The 16,560-nt window shown below is 36.5% G+C and overlaps 1 protein-coding gene across 1 annotated transcript; it reads right to left on the reverse strand.

The window, feature by feature from the left end:
- Positions 1-1,743: 1,743 nt before the first annotated feature.
- tlr18 (toll-like receptor 18) lies at positions 1,744-15,833 on the reverse strand. The gene is made up of 4 exons (XM_044116548.1): positions 15,708-15,833; positions 7,151-8,155; positions 5,409-6,591; positions 1,744-4,495 (listed from the first exon to the last, which is right to left on the reverse strand). Exons 2-4 carry the CDS (start codon positions 8,143-8,145, stop codon positions 4,163-4,165), a joined length of 2,511 nt encoding a protein of 836 aa, XP_043972483.1. The 5' UTR covers positions 8,146-8,155; positions 15,708-15,833; the 3' UTR covers positions 1,744-4,162.
- Positions 15,834-16,560: the final 727 nt, after the last annotated feature.

Below are 16,560 nucleotides of genomic sequence, written 5' to 3' on the forward strand. Positions count from 1 at the left end.
ACGTAAAAAGCAAAAAACGACCCCAAAATCACTAACGAGCTCACCAGGTGCATCTCTCGTCGTCAAGGGGACGAGGCAACCAGTAAATCCTGAAAATACCCTATTTTTGAGGATTTTCTGTGTCGTCATAACCTTATGTAGAAACGCCATTCAAACTTCATTTTGTAGATACGTCCGTGATCTCTTTTAAAGTGAAGACAGCACGTCGATATGTATTATGGTTTGTCCACAACTTCTTTCTAAGCGACCCAAAGTTTTAGATTTTTGGAAAAATCAGAGTGTGAAGGCCGCTCCGCTAGAGTGAGAGTCAGAGTGACATTTTGACCCCAAATCTTTTTTTAACTCGCCTCACGCCACAAATATTGCATGATTGGTATGAAACTTGGTCATGACATTGATACGCTGCCTGCTCCGTCAAATGTTTTAAAAAATTATCTAGCGCTTACAGTTTTCTCTCCAGGTGCTTCAGAGCAAAGTCATGCGCCAGGGTAGCAGACAGATCTCACTGATTCACTTCCATGTATTTCTGAAAAATTTCAGACCTTGGCACACAATTTTTTTATCTCATCGCTGTTAATACTGTGAGTGAGGTAGAGATATGAATGGCGGGACTATGTGAGATGACAAATAGCCCTCTCATATGCTTCAAACGGTTTTCGAATATGTATTACGGTTCCCGAACGGGAAACAGTTTTTTGCAATGCTTTTTTTAGTCAAACTGGCTGGCTCAAACAGAGAATTGTCTCCCCCTGGATGTCTCACTCACAGCTGGCAGAGAGGATTATTTACCATGGCAACGGAACCCAGAGCAGGGAGAGCTGCTGAGGACTACAAATACGCATCACTGTAGTTCGAACTACTAGTTCAGTTAAAACAGAGGAGGACTGAGCTGGCCTTTAGAACAACTTGCTGCTATGGGCTGTATATAACTCATTTAACTCAGTCACTGTTACAAATGGGATGAGTCTAGCCCTTTGAAATGAAGCTTACTGAAAATTTCAAAATAAAAGCCCTTGAAAATTTTTATATCAGGTCATTGCTTTTTTGAGCGTTATATGACTGATTTAATCCAATGACTGTTACACATGGGATGACTTTGACCCTTTCAAATGAAGCTTAACAAAAATTTCAAAATAAAAGCCTTGGGAATTTTTACATCATGTAATTGCTCTTTTTGGCTTTATGTGACTGGTTTATCCAAAGCACTCTTACACATTGGATTAGTGTGGGCATTTAATATGAAGCTTACTGCAAATTTCAAAATAAAAGCCTCAAAATGCCCCTTCTGATAGTGCATCACGGAGGCGGTGCAGTGATATCATTCTGCATTATCTGTTTATCCCAGGTTAGGGAACTGCCTTGCGCAGCAAGGCAGTTCATTAGCATTAGCCTTTTAGCTTAAATAAGCTATTTTCTATTTTTCAGACTTATTAGCCATGTTTAGTATACTTAATGGAGTAAGTAAATGACAGTAAACATTCTAATGATACCCCACATGCTACTGAAAGTATTTATGCTTACATTAGCATATTTGCTCATTTTAGCTAATACACTTACTTTATCATACTGAATGTTGCATGTCCAGCTTACTTAACATTCTTGTGATTCTCCACATGCTATTGATTACATTGCAGCTTTCTTTAGCATTGATGGTAATTCTTAGCATCAGAACGCTGGGTCCAAACCGACGGGCACACTTTGGCAGGCCCCAGTTAAATTTCTTCAGGAATTTTCTAGTTACAATATACACTGCATATAACAAATAGTGGCGCGCCATATATTTGGTACGTGGGCCCTTTACAGATTGTATAATGTTACAAGCTTCCTGCTCTTATGCATGATTTACACCTGGGATTTAAATGTGCCCCTGGTCATGATCATGATCATAATCATGATCATGATCATGATCACCTGGTCTCAAGGATTACTTCAAGCTTTCCTGTTTGTATTTGATGTTTGGGTTGAGCCAAGGAGAAAATCTGCTGCTGCATGTGCAAACTGAGAAGGAAGTTAAAAACTAGACAGTTCTTTCCGGGAGGAACAATGAGTTTGATCCCACTGAGGTATCAATGGGATCCGGAGGGGCAGAGGAAGCTCCAATCTACACCACCTGAACTACATTCATTTTTAATAACCAAAAGACATTTTCAGACCCATGCAAGGTAAAAAATTTGTAAATTGTTACATTATAACATTATAAATATATTGAATGATCATGAACATATTTATAACTTGTAATAAGATAGCATATTGTATGATATGTATTGTTAGAACAAGAACATTGTCACATTTAACCAGTCCAACATAATATATGGCTATTTTTATTTTGCCTGGGAGGCAGCTCTTTTCTTCTGTAGGGCAATAATTATCTAGAATGTTTTTTTTTCCTTGCTTGTTTACAATTTTCTGAACATAAAACATTTACCCACAGACAAGTTTATTATGGAAATTTTACCTTTGGAGTTAATCTTAATCATTTTATAACGAGACTTATGCTCTGATATTATTGTAGTGGGGTTCTCTTAAATTAAATCACAAGGCAAACTTTTCAATAAATTACTAAAATATGACATCAATTTATAAAATGACTCATTTCATTATATGTCCTGTTTTGCAAATGGCTTCCTATAATTTGCAACTTAGGCAGCTTTCAGTGCTTTACTTAAGGATACAGGGTGCTGTTCAAATCCTTAAACATTTGCATTTGCATCAATATTTGCATCACTGGCCTCTGTGTAAAGGTTTCATATGCATTTCCATATTTTCATTTTATAACAGTTAAACCAGACTAAAGTGGAGCTGATATCCTTAACAAGAATGCTGTTAAAACAAATACGGCCAGTGAGGTCATTTATGCAGCTTTCCATCTGCTGCTATGCCCTTTAAAGTCATGGAAACATATACATGCCCTTTTGTTTTTGAACGGTTTTACATATCAGATTATATTACAAAAATAGCCTTAATAAGATGTACAGTAAGGTACATCTCTATCTTGATATGTTTTGTAAGTATTCAGTTCAATTTAAGTCAAGTATTGTCCAAGTATTAAATCAACTAAAGTATTATTACACATCAGAAAATGCTCTATGTGTACATTCAATAAATCTGCAATTGTTCATTGTTTTTCCATTAAAAAAACATAAAAAATAAAAAAATATTCTGCTGTTGGGTTTCAGAAAGCCAATGTTGCTTTAATAACAGTGTTCAGCTAATGTCTATTATTGAGGCTGAATAATCCAGTCTTAATTTCAACAGTTTTTATCAGGCATGATGACCAGTTTGTTGACCAGTACCAGTTATTCAAGTAAGCATTGATACCAAGTATGGGTAGGTGCTAACTCCTGCTGGAAAATTAAATCTCTATCTACATAAAACTAGTCAGCAGAAGAAACTGCTCTAAAATGGTGTGCAGCTGGCCTTGATTTAGATTAGTATTATATATGAATTATAAATTATTTTTTCTTTTTATAACAAGTATTCCTTTTCTGGCAATTTCAGTCATCACAAGTTACTTTTCTGACTGAGAAACAATATTTGTCTATCTGCTGAGCCTGCTGTGACATTTGGAGGTCAAGTGAATGATGCAATGAAACGCAAATATTTTGTGTCACTGCAACAACTTCATATGACAACCAGGGGGAGCCAGTGAGTCAAAATCCAGAAAACAGAATCAGGTCTTGTGTGAAATCCGCGGTGAATAGCTGCAGCCAGAGAGGCGGATCCAAATCAGTTTCACGATCGGTTTTTCGGTAACATGACTCACGAAATCATGTTAAGACTGTAACTTTCAGTTTAATCGACAGCTGCTGTTAAAACAATAACACCAAAACTATAAAGTATTGTTTCCCATGTTATGGAGAGGGAACAAAACATTTAAAACAGTTACAATACAGAATAAACATTACTAATTACTATATACTAATCTCTCATCGCAAAGTGAGAAAGTGGTGGGTCCTTCTATCAACTTGATGTTATCAAGATGGACAAGTACTTGCCAAAAAGACATTGTGGAAATGTGAAAAGCCGCATTATATTTAGAATTTTTTCGATCTTGTAGTTCAATTTCAGTTCAGTGAATAATTTCACTTTGAATTTCTTTTTTGTTGCCCTCAAGAGGTTTGTCTACTTCTGGTATCCTTTCTTCAACAAACTCTCAAGAGTTTTAATAAGCTCCTGACAATTGTCCGGATGAGTTTCTACTCCTGATGCTGTTAGTTCCCTCACGAGTCATTGTGGGTTTACCCAAAACACTCCTCAGCTGTGCCCAGAAAAATGGCTGCTGGTTGACTTGTTGGGGCCACTCCAGGTATGTTTTGGTACTCAGCATCTTTTTGAGCTTGCAATATTTGCTGGGCAAGGAACTTGGATCAATGGGCTCCTTCAGCACCAGAATGACATCACTGAAGGTCTTTCCCATTGCTCTCTGCTGAGCAAAGTACAGCTCGTAGTTGCACCATTCACTGTTCACAAAGTGCCGGGAAAGGACAAAAATAACCTGTAAAAGACAATACTAAATTTAATAAACTCTCGATTAAAAGAAATGTGGTTGAACAAAACTACAGAAAGAATTTAGCAAATAAATATACATGTTCTGACTTCTGGGCCTAAGGTACTTGATTTTTCTGACTTGAAACTTGACAAATCTGAATATAAATACAATGCAACATAGGTTAAGCGCTTGGATAGTAGGCTCCGAGATAGCCACTTAACGAGCATAAAGCTTACAGTTAGCCAACTGTAACTTTAAAACACAGTCACCTTAACATATAGCTAGTACTTCTTTAGTTTCTGTAGAATGTGTGACAATTTTTTTTGACTGAACATAATTATAAATTACTCAGTTTGCATGTGTTTTGATTGAATGATGTATTTGTAGAAGCCTTCTTTCAGCCAACTTATCAGTAGTATGCAGCCACAGAGGGGGAGAGAAGAACAGCACTATGGTCCACCCAGCTGAAGAAAACTGGGACACTCCAGTACTTTCTCTGGCATCATCTTAAAATAAGTGCTGCCAATTGGTAACAAACCAATTGTTGAGTAATTACCTGTTGCCAGTTTTATTGTTTTTTGTTTTTGTTGTTTGTTTTTTTTTGTGTTTTTTTTTTCAGGAAAGTCTGGCAGCTGCAGCACACTGAACTCTAATCATTGCCAATTCATGAAATGTGATTTTGACTACCTGACATCTAAAACTGTGAAGGGCTGTATTAATAATTTTAATACCGGTAAGTAAAATTTCAAAAATATGAGCAAATCAACTAGCTTGTAACATTGTTTTCACATTCCTTGATCCAAAGCATTTTTGTTAAGAACAAATCTCACCTTGTTTTCTTGCAAAACTATTAAGAAGCAGATGAGGATATTTTTTTTCTTTACTGTTCTTAGCTGAAATCAAAAGTACTTTCTCTTACCTTACGACTGCTTTCAATGTTCTCAATTATGTTGTCAATGATCCATTTTCCTGGCATAAAGTCCCGCTCATGAATACACAGACGATAGGGGTTCTTGTTGTTCTCCAAACAGGGTAAAAGCTGGTCCCTCACCCAGTCAGCATCTGAGTGGCTGTAGGATATGAAGGCATGATAGTTGAAGTTCCCAATGTCCCCTGCTAGATTTTCCTTGTGCGCCCTGTATTTGGCTTGTATGATCTGATACGTGGCTTTAGTGTACCATGGGAGGTCAAAAATATAGCAAATTAGAACAAATATCAAGATCACTACGGCAGTGGTTGCAACAGAAATGATGATAACAAGTCTGATGTCACACGCTACTTGACCAGGGAAATATTTGGATATTAAGGTATTGAGGAACGGTTCTGGGTGATAGCATCTGTAATTCAATGGCCAGTCAGTGAGATTAACCTTTCCAATTGCAATGGTCTCCTGGACAAAAGCATGAAGCTCACAAGTGCAATGGTAAGGATTGTTTCCTGCCCTGAGCTGAGACAGTTGAGGCATATGTTGAAAGGATGCTTTGCTTATCAATCCAAATGAATTTCCATCCAAAGCTAAAAACTGAAGCGATGGGGACTCCCACTTAGATGGGATGAACTTAATTTTATTCCCACTCAGTAACAGAATTTTTAGGTTTGTGGCTTTCTTAAAGTAGGTCAAGTCCAGCTGGTCCATGTTGCAGTCAGACAGATCCAAGTAAGAAACAGTGGTAGGTAAACAGTGAAATGCTTCACTTGAAAAGTAGTTGTGATGTGCAATAAAACAAGTTATATTTTGTGTCCAAACACAGTGTCGACTTTCTTTTGCAGATCCCAGTTTGTTGTTGCTGAGATCCAGTACCTGCAGCTTCCTGAACTGCTTTGTCAGAGACGATAGGTCTTCTAGACTGGTCAGCGCATTGGTGCTTAGGTTGAAGGTGAGAAGATTTGGCATGGAACCTTCGTAATTACATCGCTTGTTGTAGAGAACATAATCATTCAATCGATTGTTTGAAACATCTAATAACTCCACACCTTCCATCTCGTCCCAGGAGTCACAAGGCACACTGCTGAAATACACATACTGGATTGACAGCTGCTTTATTCTCTTGAACCAGGTGAAGCGCCAGTCAAATCGCAGCACATCAGGATTGCTGATATACCTGTAAAAAATTCAGATTTACTTAGAATTTTTTTAATACCTTCTACAGATTCATCACCCTTAAGCTAACTCAAATTTTGCAACATTAAGAAAAAAAAATGCAAATATGTATTTCAATACATATTGACATTTTACATCATAGACCATCTGAAAGAACAACAAATTTGTAAAGTGTGCGTTTGCATCACCCCAGAATTTTGTCATTTTTGTCTTTCTTTGAAAAAAGAAAGCTCAAGTCGTTATGCTCCAACCATTTTGTTTCTTCAGGCATTCCTACCTATGTAACATCTTCAAAAAATGTCTTCTGTTTAAAATTTATTATAATCTGCTAGTGCGTGGCATTCAATTGGGCAAATGTTTGGGTACCTAATGCGGCTATAGTTCTTACTTCTCTATGACAGTAAAGAAGATGTCAGCGATGATATGAAAGGTCAGGCTTTTGAATGTCAGCATGAGCTAACTTAGTCAATATATTAAATACTTCATAATAACAACTTAGTTTTAGATTTTCCAACATTTTTTTAACATTACATATGTGCATAGCATTTGAAAACACTTACCAAAGATCCAACTTATCCAGACTCAGCTTGGTTATGCTAGAACCTGCTCCACTGTCGACAAATGTTGGTGAACGGGCAAAGTCGATGTACTGAAGTCTAAGCTGTTTGATGGGAGTCACTTGTAAGTTCAGTAATGCCATCTTCAGGAGATTTTCGTTAAACTTGCCTCTGTGAAAGATGAGCTGAAATGCTCTAATGTCTTTTAAGTTCAGGAAAATATCTTCATCACCCATGTAGTATGTGAATTCAAACAGGTTGCGGAATTGAATGGCAATGAGTGTCTTGTTGGCGAGATCACGTAGCATATGATGGAGAGCATTCGGTCGTTGATCGATCGCCATGTCAAAGCCCATCCGTTTTGTGTGGATGACTTCTAAGCTTCCTGGCTCGTAGTAACTTAAATTAGAGGAGCACTTGATGGCAAAATCTTGCAACTGGATGTTTTTTAGGGGCTGAAAATCATTTTTCTTTAGTCCCATCACCAAAGGGCCACCCAAGGACAGAACTTTGAGTCTGACTAATTTAGAGAAACTCTCTGCTAAAGTTGCATGTCTATAAAGGTTATTTGACATGGAGAGCTCCTTCAGATTGAGGAGGGACGTCAGAGGTGAAGCGGGAATTTCATGCAATGAGTTATTAAAAATGTTGAGATGCTCCAGTAATGGGTTATTTTTAAAAGCCTCATTGGCAATGTGTGAAATGTTGTTGTACTGCAGCAGAAGGATGCGAAGCTGAGGAAAGTTCTCAAAGTCAGCTGCACTGATAACATGAAGCTCATTATAGGAGAGGTCAATGCTTTCAAGTGTAACTGGAAGTTGTCTCCATGGAACAAAATCTAGCTGTTTTCCCTGACAGTCTGCTGACAGACCAAAGTTGTAAATCCGACATGGTCCTTCATCAGAGATAAATGTGGAAGATGAAGATGGATCTGGTGAAAATTGAGATGACACAGCTCCAAGAAGGAGAGCACCTACACTGATCAACTCACCAATCATGGTTACAGATCTGAAAAAAGAAAATATAAACATTATTAATTAACTTTCAACTTCAAAATTATTTTTGAACAATGGAATGTTTTTTTTAATATTTTCATTAAAAAGAAATGATTAAAATTTAACTGGGATGAAAGGTCAAAACTGTTCCTATCTATACCTATACCGAAAATGAATCTGCTGTTATTTCAGCCACTCAAGCATTCATTACGCCGAGGTTAGTGAATCTTCATCAATGCAGACAGAACACCTGCATAGTAAGACATGAAATGAAATAATGTAATCATGGTGTCAATGCTGCCAAAACTGCCAGTATTTACATCAATTTCCTAGCATTGATGACATCATGCCAAAAAAATTTGAGTGATTAACACATGCCTCAGTTCCAGGTGATTTAAAAATATAATGCTGGATCATTGTTTGATATGCCATGCAAAAGCAAATAAACCTTTAAATTGATAATGCTTTATCTGGCTTATTAATTTATCTTATGGATTTGGTTTTCTGAAGTCTGAAGTGTATTTTAAAGGGGGTGGAGGCTTTATTTCCTCCAGGCTTAATTCCCTCCCACAATTTAAGAACAAACACCTTCTGCCTCTACTTCTTTGCACACTGACATACAATCCCATGCACAGCCGCTGTCACACACAAAAACAAACACATATAGGACATTTGGTGGAATCATACCATTACATGAACACACAAGGATCATGCAACAAGGGGTAAACACACCTAAAAACTACAGTAGACACATTATTTCTGTCTCATTTTTATTTATGTATTTATTTATTTGCTAATTTATTTTTAGCCATTTTTATCTTTATAATTGTTGTTCTCTAATTTACTGTGTAAGCAACAGTAAAACTGCATCTGACACTGCAAGGCAATCAATTCCAACATGTCTTGGCTCTGGTTGCCTACTTATCTCAGCAAACAATACAGTACACAAAAAAATCTTCTTTTATATGTATGTTTTTCCTTTCATTTTTGTCACTGTTTTCTGTGCAACTTTTAAAATTTCCATGTATGTAAAAGTGTTAAAGAGAATCAAAATAATTTAATAAGGTGCACTTACAAAAACAGATAATTACCTGTGTTTGAAAAATATAGAAATATGTTTTTGTTCTAAATGTTTTCTATTTAGTTATAAAGGTAAAACTTGTGTGCCATTATTTGTCTGGATTAAATGTGCAATCAGTTTGTTAAAATCTGAAACCAATTTTTAACTATGCATTTACTAAACTGATCTAGTAACACACATCTTCTGGAAACCAACAGTGTGTTAAATATAATCAATTTGCGGACACAAATATGATCAGACATACTCACTCATCCAGGCGTTGTTCACTGTCAAACACTTAACCTGCTTTAAATCACCGAAGACTGTATTTGCTGTCACTTTTAATTAATCCGGTGCTCAACCTGTACTGATACTGAGATGTTTTGTCTTCATGTGAAGGAAAAATAGAGCTTTGTGATAACTTCCTGAACAAACAGTGTTGGTTTTATTGGGTCCAGGAGTGACACAGCTTGAATAAACACTTCTGCCTGCTTGGGGTTGTTGCAGAATAGAAATGGAACCATAATAAAAATGTGAGCTGGACCACACACAGACACAAAAATATGATAGACTAGACTAGTAACTCTTTTCAAAGAATCCACTAAAGTATTATTGAAAAATCCAAAAACATTGTGGAAGGTTGAGCAAATTGGAGATATTACTTATAGCTAAGAGGTTTTTAATATAAATTCCTCTGAATTTTATATATTTTTATATTAGGTGATTGTTTGAATTACAGCTAAAGTCACACAAAGTCTTTAATAGCTACTCTAAGTAGCTATTAAATTTTCAGTTGTTAAATGTGTCAAAATAAATATATTTTTCCACTCAATTAATCTCATAATGCTTCCTGATGAGCTGTTTTCCCTTCTTTTTTATGACATCATACAGGAATAGATTTACTGCTTCATTGATTACTCATCTTGTCAGCATCTGCTTCTTACTGTTGATCAAATTATCAGACAATATGTTTACAGGAAAGTGAAATTACCTCACATAAAGTCAAGGCAGGGCATACACTTTGTGGTATCACTTGTTATTATCAAAGGTGATAAAACGTAATACAAAAAAGAAAATGATAATTCATTTGTTTGGCTGATGGTCAATTCTCTTGCTGTCATTCCCATTTTAATAATATTGTATGAAATATATCTTGCTCTAAAATAATGTCCAATATCCCTGATATAGATCATATGATCTAAATCTGATATTAATTCAAATCGGTCCCATTTCATCTTGTGTTACTTATGGGGTGTTTGTTGCATCTTATTATCTTATTTATAACATGTGCCAGCTAATAAAGTTAAAGTCTTTTTTTTGTGTGTGACAGTGGGTGTAGTAACCAAACCTCTCCTGCAGGGGAAGTGTTGAGCTGTTCAGCTATGCAAAGAGTTTGCTCTTCTGTCATTCCTCACCAGCATAATAACAAGTGAGTGTCCATGCATTTTATATGGGATATTATCCATTTGACGTTTTTTCACATAGTTTAAAGAATATGCGGTTATTTTTAACAAACAGCTCTCCTTTTTTCAGACCGATGTACCTTTGGAAGAGCGTTTTCAATGTTGGTCCTCAAGACACCTTGCTTTATGTGTGTTGAAGCAGGGGAACATCTGAAACATTTTTGATTTGTTTGTGTTACTTGTGTGCCATTATTTGTCTGGATTAAATGTGCAATCAGTTGTTGTGTGTTGTGTGTGTTGTTGTGTGTGCATGCATGGGCTCTCTCCAGGTACACTGTCCACAAATATCCATGTTAGATCAGTTGGCCACTTGAAGCACCACTGAAGTGTGTTTTTGCAAGTCTGGTTGAGTTTCCTGTGTCACTCTGTGTCAGACTGGTGACCTATCCAAGCCGTAACCCTTAATGGATTTAACAGCTATAATAAATAATGGCTGCAAGTGGTTATTATACAAATGAAATCATTCAACATCAACTTTGGAATATTTAAGCTTGGTCCCTCTTAAATACTGATAAAATAAGATAACACTGAAGTTTGATTTGCTGATGAAAGGGAAAACATCCATCAAGCCATTCTCTACACCCATATAATCCTTGTGGGGGCAAAGAGGGCCTGGTGCCTATCTGTGTGAGTCACTGGGCGAGAGGCGAGTTACACCTTAGACAGGTTACCAGTCCAAAACAGGACACTCAGCCACACAGACACACCTTAAAGGAACTTAATACGGATTATTGGAGAAAATACCCAAGAATGCACAAGGATAACTTTAGAACAGTGCATGACAAAAAACGAAAACTGTTCCCTGGTCTATTTAGTGTTGGTAAAAAAAGAAAATACATTTATTTTAAATAGTATTTAGAGAATATTCAAATATTTTGTGAAAAAATATTTTTTGCATCCTCGATCTAAAATCATTAGCACTTTAAACTTGAGACAAACAGAGCTGAGTGTTTGGTCCAAACACAAACAGTTTGGATAAACTGTTTGAGCAAATGTACTCAGCCAGTAGCTTGGGAATTGTGTGAGGGGAAACATTGATACAAATGTTTTTATTTCCTTTTATTAAAATAATTAACATGTACAGGATGAATGAACATCTTATATACCACTGATCATCAATTGTGAGAGAAAATCACATTGCACACTTTTAAGTATCTGATTTGCATTTTATTGCACTGATGTTGTTTTAGGTACATCTGTTATTTGTTAACTTAATTAGTGAATTTCATCATGGATGTAGAGTTGACAAATGTGCAACTGACATTTGATGCCATCGTGTCAGTGTGGCTCAAATTCTCAGAAATGTTTCTGGCACCCTGCCGACCACCTGGAAGTGTGTAATAAAGGGCCAGTGAGTGACTTGAGAAAATTTTAGTACAAAATCCTGTAGCAGCATAAACCAAACTTTAAAAGAAAACACAGTACTCTGAAACTACACTGTACCCAGCAACTGCAACTACACAGTAACCAGCAACTGATTTGCTGGAAACGCAAGAATAAGAAACAAATGCTTCATAAATGATTAAACTGTTATATATCTGACATGGTAAGAAATACGTCATTCTTGAGAGTCCAGATCTCTATTAATGCATCAGATATCTAGTTGTCAATAACTAATGGCAAACAGTTTCTGGGTGGACATGCTTTTGCAGTATTATGTCGCCAGACCAGCTTCTTCTCTTAAAGAAGAAAGATTTAATTAGGCTGCAGACCTATGCAACTGATGTTCTGTATCCTGGTTTATTGAGGCTCTGTGTATACATGTTATCCACAAACACAGCTGCGCTTACATTGGACCGGTGGACACTGGAAAACTGAGCTTTCAGGTAAGGATGTTCATCCTGTACAGCAATAGAGGCTCAAAATGTTTATGCGCTGAAGTTCTTCCTTCCTTTTCAAGATGATTGATAAAACAGAGTTTTACATGGACATTTGACACCAAAATAAGCTTTTAACTGAATCATTCAATACTGGTTCTGGTTTTCTGTTTGGCGTTGATGTCTTACTTGACTCTGAGCCTCTGACCCATTTCCAAATCTTTTTAAATATTTGACAGGATTACTTTCAGAATTGCTCTGTACTTAACCAGTTTAACTATCTTTCTCTCAACTCTTATCAGTGTCTGCCGATGTACTGTAGCATTCTCATTGCTATATTTCCAACTTCAGTTTACAGGATGGGTATGCTCAGAGTGATATCCAGTGTTAGTTTTCCATCAAATTTTAGTCTCATGTTGCCAGAGCACTTTCTTTCACATGCTTGTTGTGTCCCCAGGATGGTTTGTGCCAAACGTTAGTCACAAGGTTTTATTGCTTTTTCATAGCAATAGTGTTAATCTTGCCATTCTTCTATAAAAGCCAGGTTTGTTGTGTGCATGGTTAACAGTTATTCAACATATTTTTCATCCTAACCTATGAAAGTCTGCAGCTTCGTTAGTTACTATTGATCTCTTGGTTGCTTCTCTGATGCATTTAGACTACGTCCTTATAGATTTCTGCATGTTTTTTTATTTTCAGAAAATAAATTGTATGCTCTTTCCAACATAGTAACCATTAAAGTGACTTCTTAAAGCAGTCAGCTGTGCTGCATTTTATTTAAGATTACCAGATTTTAGAGGGGTAAATGACTTTTGCAAGATTCTGTGTACCTCTCTAGTTTACATTGCAGACTTAGAGTCTGCTATGCCAGAAAATAATTAAAAGTTTCATTGCCTCTTACTGAAAAGTATCACTGTGTGCAATGAGCCAAAGCAGCTTTCTTCAGAAAGATAATGTTTCACTGCCTCATTGTTACCATGACAAAATAACAACTCTTCTCTGGTTACATACTGTCATCAATTTTTATTACATCAACTAATTTGTGAAATGGGGGCAACTATATTTATGCCTATTAATTCCATTTCTGTCTTTAGCTGCCAGAGCTCTGCAGTTGTACAGTCTGGCTCATTGTTGTGGCTGATAGCAGTGATTTAATGAAAAATGCCAGCTTAATTTGTTCCACCTGAGCTCATTTTGACAGCAGACAATCCCCCTGAAGAAATGTCTATTAACATTTTGGGGTTTGTTTCTGGACACTCTGGACAGTTTTTTAAACTCTTTCACACCAAAAATTAAAAAAACGCAAACAGCTAGTAAAAGTGAAGGGAAAATATGAAACTCAGGTTTACACCCTATAAAAAGAAACAAAATGTTCCCATGTGATTTGACTCATCATGGGCCATTGTCTTTGGGACCTGGTGTGTGTATTAACAAGTTGCTGAACAATGAACAATGAATCACTAAGTAATGCATGAACCAATGACTGAGCAAAGGGCTAAACAAAACTTGTTTTAATTTTTTTTCAACCTACAAATGCAACTGCCTTGGAACTGAAGTGATCCTGCAAAACATTGTCTGATCTAAGCAAACATGGAAGTTCGAGTTTCATTTCCAGTAAACCTTAGAGTGGCGCAATAAAATCAGCCATGTTCTCTACACGCCATCTAAATAAAGTCAACACTTAAAAGTAACCTCTTGTTATTTATCCCTATGTCAAACATTTATTTAATTCTGCATACTTTCTGCCCAGGTCCCCTTTGCAAATGAAATCTAAACCACAATGTGATTTTAATCTGGGTAAATAGAGGATATTTTATTAACTAAAATGAATTGAAACTATGTGGATATTATGTAGGAAGTATAAATGTCTCCTTATGAGGATCTAAAGTGATGGGATGTTAGACTTTGATGACTTTGATGACTTTTCAAATAGCATTTGGAAAGAATGCCTATCTTTCAGCAGTGCCCAAATGTGGGATCAAAGTAGGTGTTTGTCTTTCTGACTTTTCTTTACATTGTGAATTTTCCAGTTTTGGTTTTTGTTGGGTGGTTTAATCAACTCATGCTTTGTACCAACTTTGTGCCAAATACAACTATTCAAAAATTAGGCAACCAATCAATTAAAACATTTTTCTCTAAAAAGGTAGTCTTGTCATCAGTAGCATGTCTTCATCGTAAGAAATATCTGGAGTCTTTCCTGGATGAGCAGAACTGATTTGGATGGAGAAAATGAAAATGGCAAACCTCTTTTGTTGCTCAAGATTGAGGAAATATTGAGCAACACAGTCTTTAACCGCAAGTTACTCAAGATGAGTTGCCCTTAAAGGGTAAAGTAATGTTTGCTGTCCACTTTGTTATTGAACATAATGCTTGTAAGCGTGTCAGTGCAGCTAAGTGACACTGTATTCTAACAAAACAGACTAAAAGTCAATTATGTAATCAATAAATAGACCACCATCTGCTCTGTTACCTGTAGTTGTACATTACTTCCAGCTGGTCTATTACCAGATGAATATGGCCACAGAATTTTATTTTACTTATTATCTGTAAATATAATTTTAATTGAACATAAATCTATATGTAATTGAATTTGTGCTTGGATATTTTTATGTTTGCACAATTCTTCAGCAGATCTTAAGGTTCATCAAGTGCCCAAAAATCTAATGCTGTGGCTATGAAGATTAGAATCCTGTAAATCATCACATACTCAAGGGTAATTTAATTAAAGCTGTCACACCAATGTGTTTTATATATGCCAGGTCAGCATATGGGCACGGTAAATTTGGAAAGGAAGCAATAGAAAATAAATTTGTAAAATGATTGGGAGGAAAACATGCAAAGTGTGTTGCCAATGCAACGTCGGCGCATGTTTTTGAGTTCTCTTGAGCCAGCACACAAGGATTAAACCCCAACTATTAATAAACTCAATCTTCAGTTTGATTTGACCAGCACACTCTGGAAAACATTTTTCATGCAGCAATGCACTGCTTTGACAAAACATGCTCAGACAGAGTATTACAGTGCTATTACAAATCTTCCTTGTAGTAAACTTCCACCTCAGAATGTGTCTGACAACTCTCTTTTTGTCATGATAACAGGCAAGGCACCGTAAGCATAAAATTCAACATCATTAGTGCGAAATTTGCCATAGCTGTGGGATACTTTCTAAAACTTTAAGATTAGTTTTCTAAACCATTCAAACAAACTAAATCAGATACTACTTACCAGGTAATCTGACTCTTCCCTTCAGTTTTTAACCTGTGCTGTGGTAAAGAACCAGGTCGTTAGAAACTCAACTCTAGAAGATGAAGCCTGGAGCTGCTCTGTTCTGTCAGCTCACTTAATTTTTATGTCTCCCTCTTACACCCCCTCCTACTGCCTGTCTTTCACTCTCCCCCTGTCTGTGTGCGACTTGCTCAGGAATGTAGGAAGTACCAGTGGAGGAACTTATTTCCTTCCCACTGTTCCAGATTTTACTAAGAGTGAGCTTTATCTGGCAATGTAAAGGGAGCTGTTGCAATACTTTCTCAAAGTCAGTGTTAACCAAAATGAGACCTTTCACACTGTTTACTAAAGCTGTCAGGGCTTTAAAAATGTGGTAAAATATTAGTTAGCTTACTTATTAAACCTTATTGAGAACTGAATGTGCAAAACATTGCAACCCTACATGAATTTAAAGAGCAGGTGAAATCAATAACCATGTGAAATGTTTCTGGTCATGTGTTTAAGTCAGTGTTATGTAATTTACTGCTCTGGTTTGTGATATATCCCCTGTATTTGTTATCTTGCCCAGGTTTTTACAAACGAGAACTCAATGAAACATAAAAGAACCAGAGATAAATGAATTGCTATGGCCATCATATGAAATAGAGGTCATAAATATGGATAAGTCGGACTACTATATCTAAAGGAATTACTGGAAAACTTTGGGGCAGGCTTAAAATAGGAAAAATTGGGGTCAGGGTATTCTGTTCACATGACAACACATAACCACAAACATGACCCACATCTGTGGGAAATATGAGTAGACATAGCATATTGTGCAGTTCTGAAAACCTGCCTCTTTTCTGCCTCTCTG

This window comes from Gambusia affinis, linkage group LG05 (genome assembly GCF_019740435.1).
Source record: "Gambusia affinis linkage group LG05, SWU_Gaff_1.0, whole genome shotgun sequence".
NCBI classification, from domain to species: domain Eukaryota; kingdom Metazoa; phylum Chordata; class Actinopteri; order Cyprinodontiformes; family Poeciliidae; genus Gambusia; species Gambusia affinis.